A 13654-nucleotide genomic window follows, 5' to 3' on the forward strand; every position below is an offset into this window, starting at 1 on the left:
CCACATTCTAAGCATCGACTAGCAGACAGAATGGAAAGTAGAACGAGGCGCGGTGCATAGGGAGGCCGGTTTTTTTTTTTTTTGCACGGTAAGGGAAAGGATGATGGACCGGGCGATGATTTAATCGAGGAAGCTAGGGAGGGGAGGCGAAAGGGGGGGGGAGAGGAGAAGGTCCGATTCCAGGCGAAGGACCGAGCAGAATCTGCCATCTGAAAACCCCAAGTCAACGGACGAAGAGGAGGGTTTTCTTTCGCGGTGGCGAGGGATGCTGGGTATTGCTACTGCCACTACTACTAACTCCATTGCATTTCATACTTACGAGACCAACAGAAACGAGAAGAAGAGCATCATCATCAACAAGGACAAGGACACGGATACCTCATCGCGCACGTCTGAGCCGGGGGGGGAGGGAGCAGGCATATATATTTATATATGTGTGGGCGAACAGCAGAGGGAAGCTGGGCCAGGACATGCATATGTTATAGCGTTACCTACACATATTACACCACTACACGATATATATACACCATAGAGCTGGATACCGGAAATTATAGAGTGCGTAGTATGTGCGCCTTCATGTTTTATTTTTTCCCTCCTCTTCTTTTCTTTGTCAATTATTATTTTAGATGTCGTGGCTAGCGCTTTAATAATACCTGCATTCTATACCCTGCCACCTGTTGTCTGATGCAAAGGATGCCCAGGGAAAACTTGCGTGGTCCGTGACTTTTTTGTGTGGAACGCCTGTAGGGTTTAGTTTTGAATGGGAAAATAGTGCCGTAGAGAATACGCACTTTTTCTTTCTACGAGAATGTTGTTATCTGCGGCTAGGGAGGGAAGAGGAAAGCCGTGTTCCTTTTCTCTTCCCTTTGTCTATTTTTTTTTTCCTTTTCTTTTTCTTATCTTTTCTTTTCTGACGGGCAGCGAAAACGTACCTAAGGCACTTGTTGGAGGGTTATAGAATTGAGGTGTGCGGATGCATGCATGTAGGTATGTGTCCTGGCGTGACTACCCATACCTTAGTTACTCGTATGAATATTTTCTTCTCTAACATCTCGCTCTCTCCGCCCCGCCGCCCCCTCGGAGCGTCCGGGGCAGCTAATTGTTCTCCCTCCGGACGCGGCATGTCAGCCTGCCTCCGCCCCCCCCTTTTATTTATCTCCATGTGCTCCCTCCGCCTCTCCCCTCCGATTCGATACCAGAGTCGGCAGCCGATGCAGGTGCGCGCAGATTCGGCGCACACGCACGCACACAGCGCCGCACACGCACACCGCATACCACCAGCACGCGAAGTAAGAATCTGCCGGGCTGGGCCTAAGTCTATTTGGCGTGGGGGGGGGCCGGCTTAGCGCTTCCTGCTCACCCATGGGTAAGGTGTATTGGGGCCAAGGAAGAGAGAGAGAGAGAGGAGGAAAAACAAATACGTGTATGACTTACCTAAGGTATCCAGGTACGTGCATTAGGGTAGGTACCTAACGCTAGGCGCCCCCTCCTTTAGGTACCTATGCGTGCCTAACCGAACCTAAGCTTACCTGCCCAAGGCCGCTAATATCTCTGCCGGGGTGAGCTACAAGGGATTAACAGGTAGCTGCGGATCTTTATTCTCTAGCAGCAAGTAGGTACCTCTACTAGCCTACCTTAGGTACCTAACCTACCTGGTAAGGGTAACTACCAGTAAATGCATATAGTAATATCTCCCCGCCCCAGGTTCGCATCGCGTGGTCAGGGCCTGTAAGCGCCCGGCTCGACCGCTGCCGGGGTTTCCCCCGTCCGCCTAAAAACGTGCCGCCGGTTCATGCACGAAGCACGAAACGAGCGAGCGTCCTTCGTCGTCTTCTTCCTCTCCTCCTCCTTGCGTCGCCCCCCCTCCGCGCCGTCCGTCAGCCCTATTTTTTTTTTCTTCTCTCCGGTCGCGACCGTCGCGGGACGCCCTCTCTGGCGCCCACCTGCTATCGAACCCTACGTTCTGCGCCCACTCCGCATTCACCTGTCAGCTACATCTCTAATACCTTACCTATCTATTACCCGATGCGGAACCTCGATGCCGAACTTCCTCTTCCTCTGGCTCGAGGCCCGGGACTACTACATGTCCGGGAGATAAGACCCTAAACGAAAAAAAACTACAAAGGGAAACCACCGCTATAGACCCAATACGTGGGACCGCAACAATTATAAAATAAAAAAATAAAAAAAAGACAATCGTCAGGGCTCTCTTTGATCCGCATCCGACCCCGCCCACCTCCTCCCGCGCAGATACGAGATGAGGGGGGAGGGTTAGTTCAGGGCGCAGTCCGCGCTCGAGCGCCCGCGCCGCCCGGTTATCTACTCGCCCGGCGAGGAGCGGAAGAGCAAGAAACGCGGGGGGCACGGGTTCTCTGAGTCATCGTGCGTCGAGGTCTTCATCATCCGATTGTCGCATGCGCCCAGATAGATAGCGGGGAGAGAAGGGAGGGGGAGGGAAGGTGGCCCGCTAGCCACCTAAGCTAGTACGCACACATCTTGGTGCTAAAACGAGACAGGGCCCCAGATCCTCGCGTCACTTACTCCGTTCCCGTTTGCCTTCTACTGTTTGACAGGGAAGAAGCTAGGATTTCTAGCACTAGCTGGCCGGCTCTAACTGGCAGGCAGGCGGGCGGGCGGGCTGGATCAAGCATCCGGCCCGACATATTGGCAGGAAGAACTCTTGGCAGGCCGTATCGCCGGTGTTCCATGAGGAGCCGGAGGTAATCATGACCTTTTTCTTCTTTTTTCTCTCTTTACTCTCTATGCCTTTCGTCTACCTGTTCTTCCTCGACGTGGTAGTTACGAGCCGCTTCTTGACATGCTTGGGCATCTTCTCCTTCCGCTTCTCCGCCTTCGCTTCCTTGACCGCTTGCTTGCGCAGCTTCTTGTCGTCTTTGTCTTCGAATCGCTTACCGCGGGGAGGCCCCTTCGAGAATAGGCTCTCGTCCTCGTCCTCGCTCTCGCCCGAGCCGTCGCTGTCGAGCGCAGCCCCGTCGCCCGATTCGTCCTCATCCTCGCTCGCTCCCCCCTCGGCGGCCGGGAATACCACCTGGTCGGCCAGGAGGTTTCGATAGACGAGCTTGTCTCCGTCGCCGCCTCCGATCACCCGCGCGTCCTTCTCGATATCGTATACTTGCTCCAGAGTCTGGGGTATGTATTGGTTTCGGAAGACTTCGTTGGCAACCTCCAGCTCAGCTGCGGCCGCGTCGTCGCTGGCGGACGGCAACCTAGAGGCGTATAATTTTTCGATCGCTTCCGACAGGCCAGGCTCTTCAACAGCCCCCTCTGGACCGGTAACAAAGTCGAAGATGGTCCGATCAGCCAGGGTATCGACGCCTTGTCTGCGGAAGAAATCACCCGTATTTTTAATATCTATACGTAGGAACTCGAGCGATCGAGGGTGGTCGTGCTCGACGCTCTGAGATACATCGATGATGTAGAGTTGCCTGTCGTTGTATAGAATATTGTATTCGCTTAGATCCGCGTGCACCAGCCGGCACACTTGGTACAGGCGCCGCATGATCCCCAGGAGCTGGGTGTAGAGCTGTCGCCATAGCTTGTCGGCGTCGTCGCCCGCAATGTTGGCATCTCGCAGTCGAGGGTAGGCGTAACCCTTCTTGTCGCCTAAGAGGCCCATGACGAGGACGTGAAGTTTGAGCTGGATAGGCTCGGGGCAAGGAATCCCCGCAGAATGAATTCTCCTCAGGTTGCGAAACTCCTTTTCTGCCCATAACTTGACCATCTTGCGGTTGTTTCCCCTGTCAGCGCCCGACTTGAACCGGTGCTCGCCGGCGATGTACCTTTCCCTGTCCTTGAAACTTAGCATGACCGTCTTGTAGACCTTGACAGCTCGATGGATGGGGGGCCCGTCGTCGTCTGGGTAGGCGATGGCGCTGTACACGTTGGCCTCCTTCCCCGTACTGATGGCGCCGTGGATCTCGCTGACCACGCCACGGTTGATCATCTGGTAGAGGATCATGCGCGTCCGTTGATCGAGCACCCGCTCGCTGGTGGCCCTGTCGGCTTTGTCTTTTTCGCGGTCCTGTCCCTCCTTGACATCGTCCAGTCGAACTTTGGCCGCGTGTTTCGAAAGGGCGGCCATCTGGTCGTCTACACTGGCGAAGGTGTTGGCCGTGGGCTTTTGCTGGTTGGAGCGTAAAGGCCATTGCCGGTTGTGATTTTTGACGATATCTAGTTCTCCTTCGTCGCCGCTCTCTTCGAAGATGTCATCGAGACTAGAATCGTCATCTTCGTCTCCGCCGACCACGTCCGGGGTCTCGTCGGGGAGATTCCGCGGCGTTTCCCGTTCTGCTGACTCGTCGTGATGGTTCTGGGCTGAATATTGGAGCGGCAGGGCCGGGATTTCCGTCGAAGACGGGTTGGTGGCCATGATGGGCGCGCACTCGAAATTTTCTCGTTTTGTGGTTTCTTGGTGTTGTGCGCTCGAAGGGGCCCCCTTTCGCTTCGATGGGCTAAGAGGCACCAGGCGGTAAAGCGTGTATAGGTTATAGGTATGTGCAGGATTATGTGAGTGGTGTAGCGGTGGGCCTGTAGATGCTGATCTCAATCCTGTCGGCCGCTCCAGTTATGCAGTTGAACGATGCCAAGAGGGTTATCTGTGGTGAGGTCAGGTAAGCCTGTGAATTGAGAGGCGGAAATGATTTTCGGACAGTGGGGGCAAGAAATCAAAAAGGGACGATTACAGTAATTCAAATCGGATTTGGGGTGACGGGTGTCCGCCGGCTGGCTACAGGCCTGGTATTATGCGTTTTAGCCGGCTCCCTTCCTGTTGCTCCGTAATCACCTAGTCATACGAAACGTAAGTGCTGATCAATTAGGAGGATAACTAGGTCCGAGAACTGCGAAATAACGAGCCTTTATATGGCTCCTTTTACAGTGAATATTGGCTTATCTCCTAAGGTGCCGTTGGCAGTGAGATAGGCAAACGTTGCGAGGTGAGTCAACAACTGTGAGCCAACAGCTTGTGAGCCAACAACTATGAGTCAACGAGGCTGACCAACAGGATGCCTAGGATCCATAGTATTTATTCCTCACCAGTGAGGTTGCTTATCTTATCGTGAACTGCACGTAGATAGGGGGGCATAACGTCACAGCTCACGGCGTCACACTCTCACGGCGTCACAACGTACCTGACATCATCACGAGTTAAGTTGCTGGCCCTGCTGTCCTCTCGACTCCCGCGAACCCCCGCTAGCCCTAACTACTGGTAAACTCCTACCCAAATCTCCGCCCTTCTCCGGCTCTCCAGGGCAAGGTCAGGAGAGAAGGAGGTTGCCTAAGCAGTGTGCATAGCGGAGTAGCAGCCGTAGTGGGGATCTCCGGCATCTCCTCCTCCATCTCCTCCTCCATCTCCTCCTCCATCTCCTCCTCCTCCTCCTCCTCCTCCTCCTCCTCCCACCGTCTCAACCGTCGAGATTGCCTATCGGGCGGGAGAGAGGGTACGGGTCGGAACATACATTCCCAACCTCGACGCCACCGCCGCCCTCATACAGGTTTATCGCTGCAGCCACCCCCGCTCCGCCAACGTTACATGCGTTACATAGACATAGACATAGACATAGACATAGACATACTCGGACGCCTCCGTCTCTCGTCTTCCCCGGCTCTGCTTCCCTGCTTCTGCTCTCCTTCCGAATCCTCTCGCCGTAGTTGTTTCTCTGGTTGCTTCCCTAGTCCGGCCGCGGCCAAGACGGCGAGGGCAGACGCGCCTCCTGCTGTTCCAGCATCGCCTGCGCCAGGGGTACAGATAAAGATCACACCTACCTAAAGCGTATATATATACTTACGAACAAACACCAGGCAGGTATCGTAAATAGGTATATAAAGCGATGTGCATACCTTAGGTACTACCTTCCTACTGCTACTGCTGATCTACCATTGCATCGGATTCTGCTCCTCTGGTCTCCATTTTCTGCTTTCCTCCCCTTTCTCTATTCCCCCCTCCCGGTTTATGCTCGGTAGAGGTGGTAGGCAGGGATATCCAGTCACCAATCATATTTAGTTGCCGTTACAATGAGGCCTCTCTCCACGTCCGTCTTCTTAATCGCATTGTCAAATGGTCTGTGTATGTCGGGTAGTGATTCTCCAGGCCGCCTCGTAAGACTGACAACCCTTCTCCAGCGGCTTTCGCGGCCTCGAGGTTCGCCGGAATCCCCGTGGCCCCCTTTACTCCTTCGAATGGTGGGACCTACAAGATCTCTTCGCTCAGGGCCCTAGTGGTGGACTCCAAGTTCGCCCAGAGCCGCGACGAGACCGGCGAGACTCTGATCCCCCCGACTCTTCGGGAGTTCGCTGAGACTTTTGCCGACGACCTGCGCGGCACCCTGGCCGCCGATATCGACGTCTCCGATGCCGAAAAGCCCCCATGGGATACCATCTTCCTCACGCTAGGAGATGCCAGCAAGTATACCGACGCCGCCGGCGCCCAGACTTCCGAAGGGTACACGCTCTCGGTAGATTCGTCCGGCATCGTCATCTCGGGCGCCAGTCCGCTCGGTGTATGGTGGGGGACGCGGACCGTCTTGCAGCAGGCCATTCTCTTTAACGGCTCGGTGCCGTATGGAGTGGGAGATGACGCCCCCGGCTGGAAAACTCGCGGTATGATGCTCGACGTTGCTCGGCATTTCTACCCGCCCGAGGTACGTGTCCATGAACCGGAGCAGGCTGACTGCGCTGCCGGTAGGTGTCCTTCCCTTGTGATTGGCGCTAACGGGGAGGGCCGAGTAGTTTGTGATTGAGTTATGCTCGTACATGAGCTTTTTCAAGCAGAATACCTTCCAGATACATCTGAGCGATAACTTGTACAATAACGTCGGGCTCTACTCCAGAGAGGAGTCTCTGCAGCTGTACGCTCGGTTTCGCCTGTGGTCTGATTCTCCGGACGTGGCTGGTCTGAATAAGTACAAGAACGAGTCGTACACTAGGGAGCAATATGAGGAGATGGAAACTGCCTGCGCTTCGCGGGGGGTAACCGTCATCCCCGAGATCGAGGCCCCGGGACACGCCCTCGTGATCGTGCAGTGGAAGCCCGAGCTGGCTCTCAGTAACGACATCGCGCTGCTGAACATCTCCCATCCGGACACTATACCCACGGTGAAAACCATCTGGAGCACTTTCTTGGACTGGTTCCATTCCAAGACGGTCCACATTGGCGCGGACGAGTACCGCGGCGACGTGAGCGACTACAACCGATTCGTCAACGAGATGGCCGATTACATATATCGGGAGTCTGGCAAAGCCATCCGCATCTGGGGCACGTTTCCTCCGAAGCCGGAATACGACAACATCAGCCGGAACGTCTCGATCCAACACTGGGCCTTCTTCGAGGACAACCCGTACCACGACTACATCCTGAATAACTACACCGTGCTCAACTCGGACGACGCCTACTACGTGGTTAACAAGTGGTCGAGGAGCTACCCGCCGGTCCTGCCCTTCGGCTGCACCTTCGGCGGAAACCCGGCGACGGGCGGTGCGTGGCAGCCGCACGTCTTTGACCTGAAGAACGCTAGTAACAACGCTGAGAGGGCGAACCCGCTCGTGCGCGGCGCCGTGACGCCGCTGTGGAACGACTACGGCGCCAACGCGACCGTGTTTTCGGAAGCGTATTACGCGTGGAGGGAGGGGATCCCCGCGCTCGCCGACAAGCAGTGGGGCGGCGACCTGGCCGCGGCCGAGTTCGCGTCGTCGTTCGCCGCCCTGCACCCGTTCGTGCCCGGCCAGAACCTCGACCGCGCCATCCCGTCGGCGGGCCCCACCATCTTCAACTACACGGCGGGCTCGGTCGCTGCGGCGGCGGCGGCGGCGCACCGCGGCACCCCCGCGCTCGCGCGCACCGACGTGGTCACCGTCGAGGACCTCTCCGGCAACGGCTACGACGCGTCGACCGACTGCCCGCTCGCGGACGACGAGGAGGACGGCGGGGCGCCGGCGCTGCGCGTCGGCGAGGCGTGCGCGCTCGACACGCCGCTCGCCTCCAAGGGCCGCGACTACACGCTGACGCTGCGGCTGCGCGTGGACGCGGCGGCGGCGCCGGGCGCCGACGCGACGCTGCTGCAGGGCGCCGACTCGGCGCTGCTGCTGACGCCGGGACTCACGCTGTTCGCGTCGGGCTCGCACTACCGGCTCAACCTGACGCTGCCGCTCGGCGCGTGGGTCGACGTCAGCGTCGCCGGCCGCGGCAACCAGACGTTCGGCCGCGTGCGGCCCGCCGCGCTCGGCGAGCCGCTGCCGCGCCCCGGGTCCCCGCCCGCCGCCGGGGAGCGCGAGGAGGAGTTCCTCGCCACCCTCGGCGTCAACGGCGAGTTCCTCGTCTGGGCCCCCGTCGCCATCGAGGCCCCCATCCGCCGCCTCGGCGGCCCCGGCGCCGCCTGGGAAGGCCGCCTCGCCGCCATGAGCCTCAGCTCGGTCGCGTGAGAGCGACGCGGGGAGGGGGAAGAAGGACGGGCACGGAGGGCGAGGGGGAGGGCGGTGAGCGGGCGAGCGTATGGATGCGCGCGGTCGCTACATAGGTAGTTAGGTGATATGCATACGTATTGAACAGAGAAGCCTTTAGCAGAGTAATTCAGCGCGTTCTTGCCGCGCGACGTGACAGGTGACCTGGGGTAGATAATCGTGTTAGGCTAGGGGGGCGTAACGTCTACGCGGGCTGCGTCTTGGTAGGGAGCGGGTGCGGTATTCCCAATTCCCACACTTGATTAGCGCCGATTCCCCGACCCCTTTACTCGCGCAACAACACGCTCTCGCCTCGAAGACGGCACGGCGGGCAAAATACACGGAAATGTTATCATTAACCTAAGCGTCATCGACAGCGTGAGCTACCTACGTCTCGTCTTCCGCAACACGGCGGCGGTTCCGGCTAGGGCTGCCGCTTGCGTGCTGGCCCGTCTGTCTGTCTGGTCTTATCTGCCAGCATTCGTCCGACCGGTCGCGCCGCCATTAATGCCGCCTCTCCCGTCTTCCCCCTCCCTGCTCGAGCTGTGTTTCCTCCCCTCCTCCTCACAATGGTATAAGGCACATACAAGGTTTTAGTACAGCGTTGACTAACCAAGCAAGCAGGCAAATAAGCAATCGTGAAGCTTCTCCCGCGCGATCCGAAAGAAACCGGAAGCAGGAGTGGAGAGGTGGGAGAGATCTCCCGTTTCGAGTACGCGCACACGTACATACTGACCTACGTACGCACGTCCACGTGCGCGGAGGACTACACACACACAACCTCCCGCCGCTCTGAACCTCCGAGCTGAGAGGGGCCCGGACACCGTGTAATCTCGCCTCGCCTCACCGGGGGGCTTGGCCCTCGACGAAGTCGAGCGCCTGGTCGCGGCTGACGCAGTTGATGGTGCTGTTCTTGTTGCGGAAGAGCACGCCGTAGCAGCGGTCGGCGACGTGCACGATCTCGGGCCGGAACGTCGTGCAGATGAACTGGGTGCCCGCCTCCGTCGAGATGGACTGCAGCAGCCCCGCCACCGCCGTCCGGTACTGCGCGTCGAGGTTCGCGTCCACCTCGTCGAAGATCACCATCGGGCTCGACTCCGTCTGCTGCAGCGCGAAGATTAGGCACAGCGCGCACAGACCTAAGGGGCATCAATTTTTTTTTTGGGTCAGCGTTCTGTCGACTGGAGCGTGATACGGGAAAGGGGAAAAGAAGAGAGAGGAGGATAGATGATAAACGGGACTGACTCTTCTGTCCGCCAGAGAGCTGCTGGATGCGCTGCTGCTCGTCTGCCGTCTTGGAATTGAAAGATACGCTGATGCCGACGCCTGTGTAGTTCTCTACGCTGCTGCGCTGCTCTTCGTCCGAGTCGTCCGGGTCGGCTCGTCGGTCGGTTCTGCGTTGGATGACTAGACGGCCATGTCCGGCGGGCACTAGCCGTTGGAAGATGGTGGCGAACTCCTTGGATACCTGCTTGAATGTCCGCTCGATTGCCTCGTCCTTGCGCTGGTCGAGATGGGCCACTAACTCCTCAATCGACGCCTGCGACTGGTCGAGTTCCTTGCGGCGTTTGAGGAGCTGGTCTTGTTGGTTGGTGAAGCTATTGTACTGCTCGAAAGCCTTCTTGTTGACGTGCTTGTATTTCTTGAGGGCGTCGTTGACCTTCTTGAGGCGCGAAACGACCTGTGATCCGGGGATAATTAGCCGATGATAGATACCATAGCCGCCCGGAATCGGAACCTACCGTCTTGTGCTCGAGCCTCTCGTATTTCTCAAAGGCTTCTTCCGGCAGAACGCCAAGGTCGCGGATATTTTTGGCCAATTCCGTGGCTCTCGTCGTCAGGAGAGCCTTCATCTGCCTATTCTTGTCCATCCTCTTCTCCTGCTTTTTGATCTCCCTTGCAATCTCCTGCTGCCTGGCTTCTTTCTCGCTCTTCTGCTTCTCTAGACTCGCAACTTTGGATTCGGCGGCTTCGATCTGTTCATCGTTCGCTTCGAGCTTGCTGTGGACGGAAGCCGCTGTCGCTTGAGCTTTCTTGAGCTCTCGCTTGGCCGCGCTCAAGTTGCTGCTACCGCCGGAAGCAGTCTCGGACGCCTGGCTCGTAAGCTGGTCAAGCTTGAGCAAGAGGTTGGTTCGCAAGTCCAGCTCCAGCTTTCGCTTGCGACTTTCCAACTCCCGCCGTCTGCTGCTCACTTCGTTCCATTCCTTCTGTAGTTCTTGCACGGCAGCGCCTAGGCTCTCGAGCTGTTTCTCCTCGTTGGCAGTCAGTACCTTCTTAAAGTCCGAAGCCAGCTCGGCTTGGTGGGCACTCAGATTGTCCTGGAATTGCTTCATATTTCTTTCGACGATATCCCGCCGCTTGATTGCGGATTCTAGGCGATCCCTTTCGCGGTCCGCTTGGTTGTTTTTAGCATTCAATTCGGCTCGGAGCGGGCCATAGCTATCCTCCATATGACGGAGTCTTTGTGCCAACCTGCGCTCTTCACCTAGTGCATTGGTGATCTCCTGGTCTTTCTGCTCTATGCGCCTTCGGATGTCGGTCGCCCTCGACCTCAGCTCTTCGTACTCTTCTCTCCACTTGTTCACGGCACGAACAGCCTCCAAGCGCGATTTCCGGGTGTCGATATAACCGCCCGTCATCGCGCCGCGCTTATTGGAAGTATCGCCGTCAGGAGTTACGCCGTGCACACCATGGCTTCGCGCGTATTGGCTAGCAACCGTCAGGTTGGGGCAGACGATAGTGTTGCCGAAAACTTGCTGGAACGCCTTCTCGTACTCGAGGTTGTACTGGATCTTGCTAAGCAGCGGAAGAGCGTCATTGGCCCTAGGGAGGTTCCCGATCCGAGGCTTCAGCCTCGAGAGTGGCATAAATGTTATCCTACCCCCGTACGACTTTTGAAGGGCGTTGGCTAGATATGTCGCCGTGTCGTCGTTGTCGACAACGTAGTGGAACAAACTAGCACCGGCAACCTGCTCAACGGGCAATCGGTACGCTTCGCTGACCTCGAGGAGCTCTGCTAACGTACCATACGCACCGGGGATATCCTGTTCTTGCTTCAACCGCTGTATGGTCCCTAACCCTCGGGAAGTAACTCGGTCCATCGTGTGAGACAATTCTCGCTCGGCACTATCTAGCTCGCCCCGGGCGTTTGCAATGATCGTCTCTAGCTTGTCGTCTTCCCGGCGGAGCAGTTTTCGTTCGTCATTGAGCTTGTCGAGGGCATCTTTAGCGTTGGTAACTTGTTCAGCCAGGGCTTGCCGATCGTCGCCGAACCCTTCGTTTCTCTGCCGCAAGGCCGAGATCTCGTTCTCCACCTGCTGAATATCGGCTTGGACGGCCTTGACTTCTTCATCCGTGTCGAGGCGGTTTGCCCTCTGCTGGCTTAATGTCACGTTGAGGTCGTCTATCTCCCTTTTCAACCAGGCGTCCCGCTCCGCCTTGTTTTTAAACTGACTGCCTCGGGTCTGCTTCGTGAAGAGGCGCTGTCGATTAGCCTCCGCCGAGTCTAGAGCCTGTTTTATTTCTGCCTCCTTCTGTTTCGCCTTCTCGAAGTCGGGGTTCAGCTTCTTGAGCTCGGCCTCCCTTTGGGCAATCGCGGTCTTAACCTCGCCCAACTCGGCGTCGTGCTGCTGCCGGGCCTGGTCCCGGGCTGCCATGCTGTCCGTCAGGCTTTTGACCGCGAGCTCGGCGTTGGCTATCGCCTTGGCACTTTCGCGACGGTCTTCGTCGAGCTGTCGGCGGTCTATGCGAAGCAGTTCCATCTGCTGCTGGAGCTTATGTATCTCAGCTTCGAGGTTGGCGATAACCTTGACGCTCGAGTTGTAGGCTTCGCGGTTCTCGTCTGTGTCCTCGATACCTCCCTGGCGCGACTCTTCCAACTCCTCGAGAGCCTCCTGTGTGGCAACTTGATCCTTGTGGTAGTATGCGTATTCCAAGCACCTGCGCTCCTTGTCCTTTTCCTGGTAGCCGCGCAGCTCCTCCTTTTCTTCCTCTAGCTCGCTTAGACGTTCCTTGATGTAGTCGAGCAACTCGTCGATCTTCTCCCTCTTGTTGTTGGTTTCTGTCATGATCTTGAGCGACTCGGCGCGGCGAGACTCGTAGACCTGGGTGCCGGCGACCTCTTTGAGCAGGTTCAGCCGGTCCGACTCTTTCATGTTAGTGAGGGCGGTAACGCGTCCTTGCGGGACGATGTAGTAAGGGTTTGACCTCGAGAACCCGGCGGCTTCTAGGAGATTTGCGACATCCGCCTTCGTGGAAACCTTCTTATCGACCGAGTACTCGTCCTTCTTTAGGCCGATCGTGCGACGCAGAATAACTTCTTTGTTTCCGGTGGGGAATCGGTCGTCGCTGTTGTCGAAGATGACTTCGACGTAGGCGGACATCACGGCCGAGCCCGACCCTTCGTGTAACAGGGCCTGCCGCTCCTCGCGAGTCATCTGGGTATAGGCATCACTCAGCACGAATCGTATCGCGGCAAAGAAATTGCTCTTGCCGGAGCCATTGCGGCCGACGATGACATTGGTGCCGGGAGAAAACGGTTCCATAACCGTCTGGTCCTTGTAGCTACGTAGGAATTAGCATCGTAAAAATCTAGGCCGGTTGAGCGCGTGGAAACGGCTCGTCGGGAATGTGGGGGGCACCTTTTGAAGCCTTGGATGATAATCTGCTTGATATACATAGTCGCGGATGGGCGCTGCCGGGCGGGCAGCTCGATCTCAGTAACAGAATAGTTGTCGCGCAAAGATCGTGAAGGAAATGGGGACAGGGGAAGGGGGGTCGCGATGGTGTGAAGTGGGAGAGGTTCCCTGGCGAGTCTGGAGGGCCGTCACGATAGGTAAATTGCCGACGCGTTTCCGCTGGCGCGGTCGCTCTATGGGTGAGAGTTTCGTGATTACCTAAGGCAGCCTGCAGCCATTGGACACAGTTGCTGCTTACTACCTACCTCTACCTAGGTACACATATATATTACCTTAGGTACCTCCTAACCTACGTGATATACCTAGGTACCTACCCATCCAGGTACCTAGAAGATACCACATCCAGGCTTACAGGTGCATATGTACATATCTGTACATAGAGGTACATCTATATGCGGTTCCCCAGAGGCATCAGCCTTCTGCACAGCCACAGGAAGTACCCAATCAGGAGGTAGCAGTACCCGTAATAGTGGTGGTAGCTGTACTCATAGTAGTAACACCCG

At 57.1% G+C, this 13654-nt stretch overlaps 4 protein-coding genes across 4 annotated transcripts; 2 read left to right on the plus strand and 2 right to left on the minus strand.

The window, feature by feature from the left end:
- Positions 1-135: 135 nt before the first annotated feature.
- On the plus strand, positions 136-739 carry GGS23DRAFT_560762 (uncharacterized protein). Its single transcript, XM_051515907.1, has 2 exons — positions 136-272; positions 331-739. Exon 2 carries the CDS (start codon positions 433-435, stop codon positions 637-639), a length of 207 nt encoding a protein of 68 aa, XP_051373270.1. The 5' UTR covers positions 136-272; positions 331-432; the 3' UTR covers positions 640-739.
- A 2034-nt stretch (positions 740-2773) lies between these two features.
- Positions 2774-4390, minus strand: GGS23DRAFT_604183 (Serine/threonine-protein kinase Rio1; the record flags this gene model as incomplete). Its single annotated transcript, XM_051519575.1, has 1 exon — positions 2774-4390. One exon carries the CDS (start codon positions 4388-4390, stop codon positions 2774-2776), a length of 1617 nt encoding a protein of 538 aa, XP_051373271.1.
- Positions 4391-5754: 1364 nt separating this feature from the next.
- Positions 5755-8580, plus strand: GGS23DRAFT_453083 (glycoside hydrolase family 20 protein). The gene is made up of 3 exons (XM_051514032.1): positions 5755-6085; positions 6142-6659; positions 6748-8580. The coding sequence occupies exons 1-3, from the start codon at positions 6034-6036 to the stop codon at positions 8434-8436; spliced, it is 2259 nt and encodes a 752-aa protein (XP_051373272.1). The 5' UTR covers positions 5755-6033; the 3' UTR covers positions 8437-8580.
- Positions 8581-8610: 30 nt separating this feature from the next.
- GGS23DRAFT_560771 (RecF/RecN/SMC protein) lies at positions 8611-13361 on the minus strand. The gene is made up of 4 exons (XM_051515908.1): positions 13095-13361; positions 10197-13017; positions 9700-10135; positions 8611-9593 (listed from the first exon to the last, which is right to left on the minus strand). The coding sequence occupies exons 1-4, from the start codon at positions 13130-13132 to the stop codon at positions 9298-9300; spliced, it is 3591 nt and encodes a 1196-aa protein (XP_051373273.1). The 5' UTR covers positions 13133-13361; the 3' UTR covers positions 8611-9297.
- Between the last annotated feature and the right edge of the window lie 293 nt (positions 13362-13654).

The sequence above is a fragment of the Durotheca rogersii genome (genome assembly GCF_024521655.1).
Source record: "Durotheca rogersii strain YMJ 92031201 chromosome Unknown GGS23scaffold_6, whole genome shotgun sequence".
Classification (NCBI taxonomy): Eukaryota; Fungi; Ascomycota; class Sordariomycetes; order Xylariales; family Xylariaceae; genus Durotheca; species Durotheca rogersii.

What these genes read in the sequence shown, in the direction of transcription:
- GGS23DRAFT_560762 (XM_051515907.1), top strand. Translation starts at nt 433, where the DNA reads ATGTGTGGGCGAACAGCAGAGGGAAGCTGGGCCAGGACATGCATATGT.
- GGS23DRAFT_453083 (XM_051514032.1), top strand. Translation starts at nt 6,034, where the DNA reads ATGAGGCCTCTCTCCACGTCCGTCTTCTTAATCGCATTGTCAAATGGT. An exon ending in CGCATTGTCAAATGGTCTGT is followed by an intron (nt 6,086 to 6,141) that starts GTATGTCGGGTA and finishes ACCCTTCTCCAG; the next exon opens with CGGCTTTCGCGGCCTCGAGG. An exon ending in GGCATTTCTACCCGCCCGAG is followed by an intron (nt 6,660 to 6,747) that starts GTACGTGTCCAT and finishes AGGGCCGAGTAG; the next exon opens with TTTGTGATTGAGTTATGCTC.
- GGS23DRAFT_560771 (XM_051515908.1), bottom strand. Translation starts at nt 13,132, where the DNA reads ATGTATATCAAGCAGATTATCATCCAAGGCTTCAAAAG. An exon ending in ATCATCCAAGGCTTCAAAAG is followed by an intron (nt 13,018 to 13,094) that starts GTGCCCCCCACA and finishes ATTCCTACGTAG; the next exon opens with CTACAAGGACCAGACGGTTA. An exon ending in GCTCTCTGGCGGACAGAAGA is followed by an intron (nt 9,594 to 9,699) that starts GTCAGTCCCGTT and finishes GATGCCCCTTAG; the next exon opens with GTCTGTGCGCGCTGTGCCTA.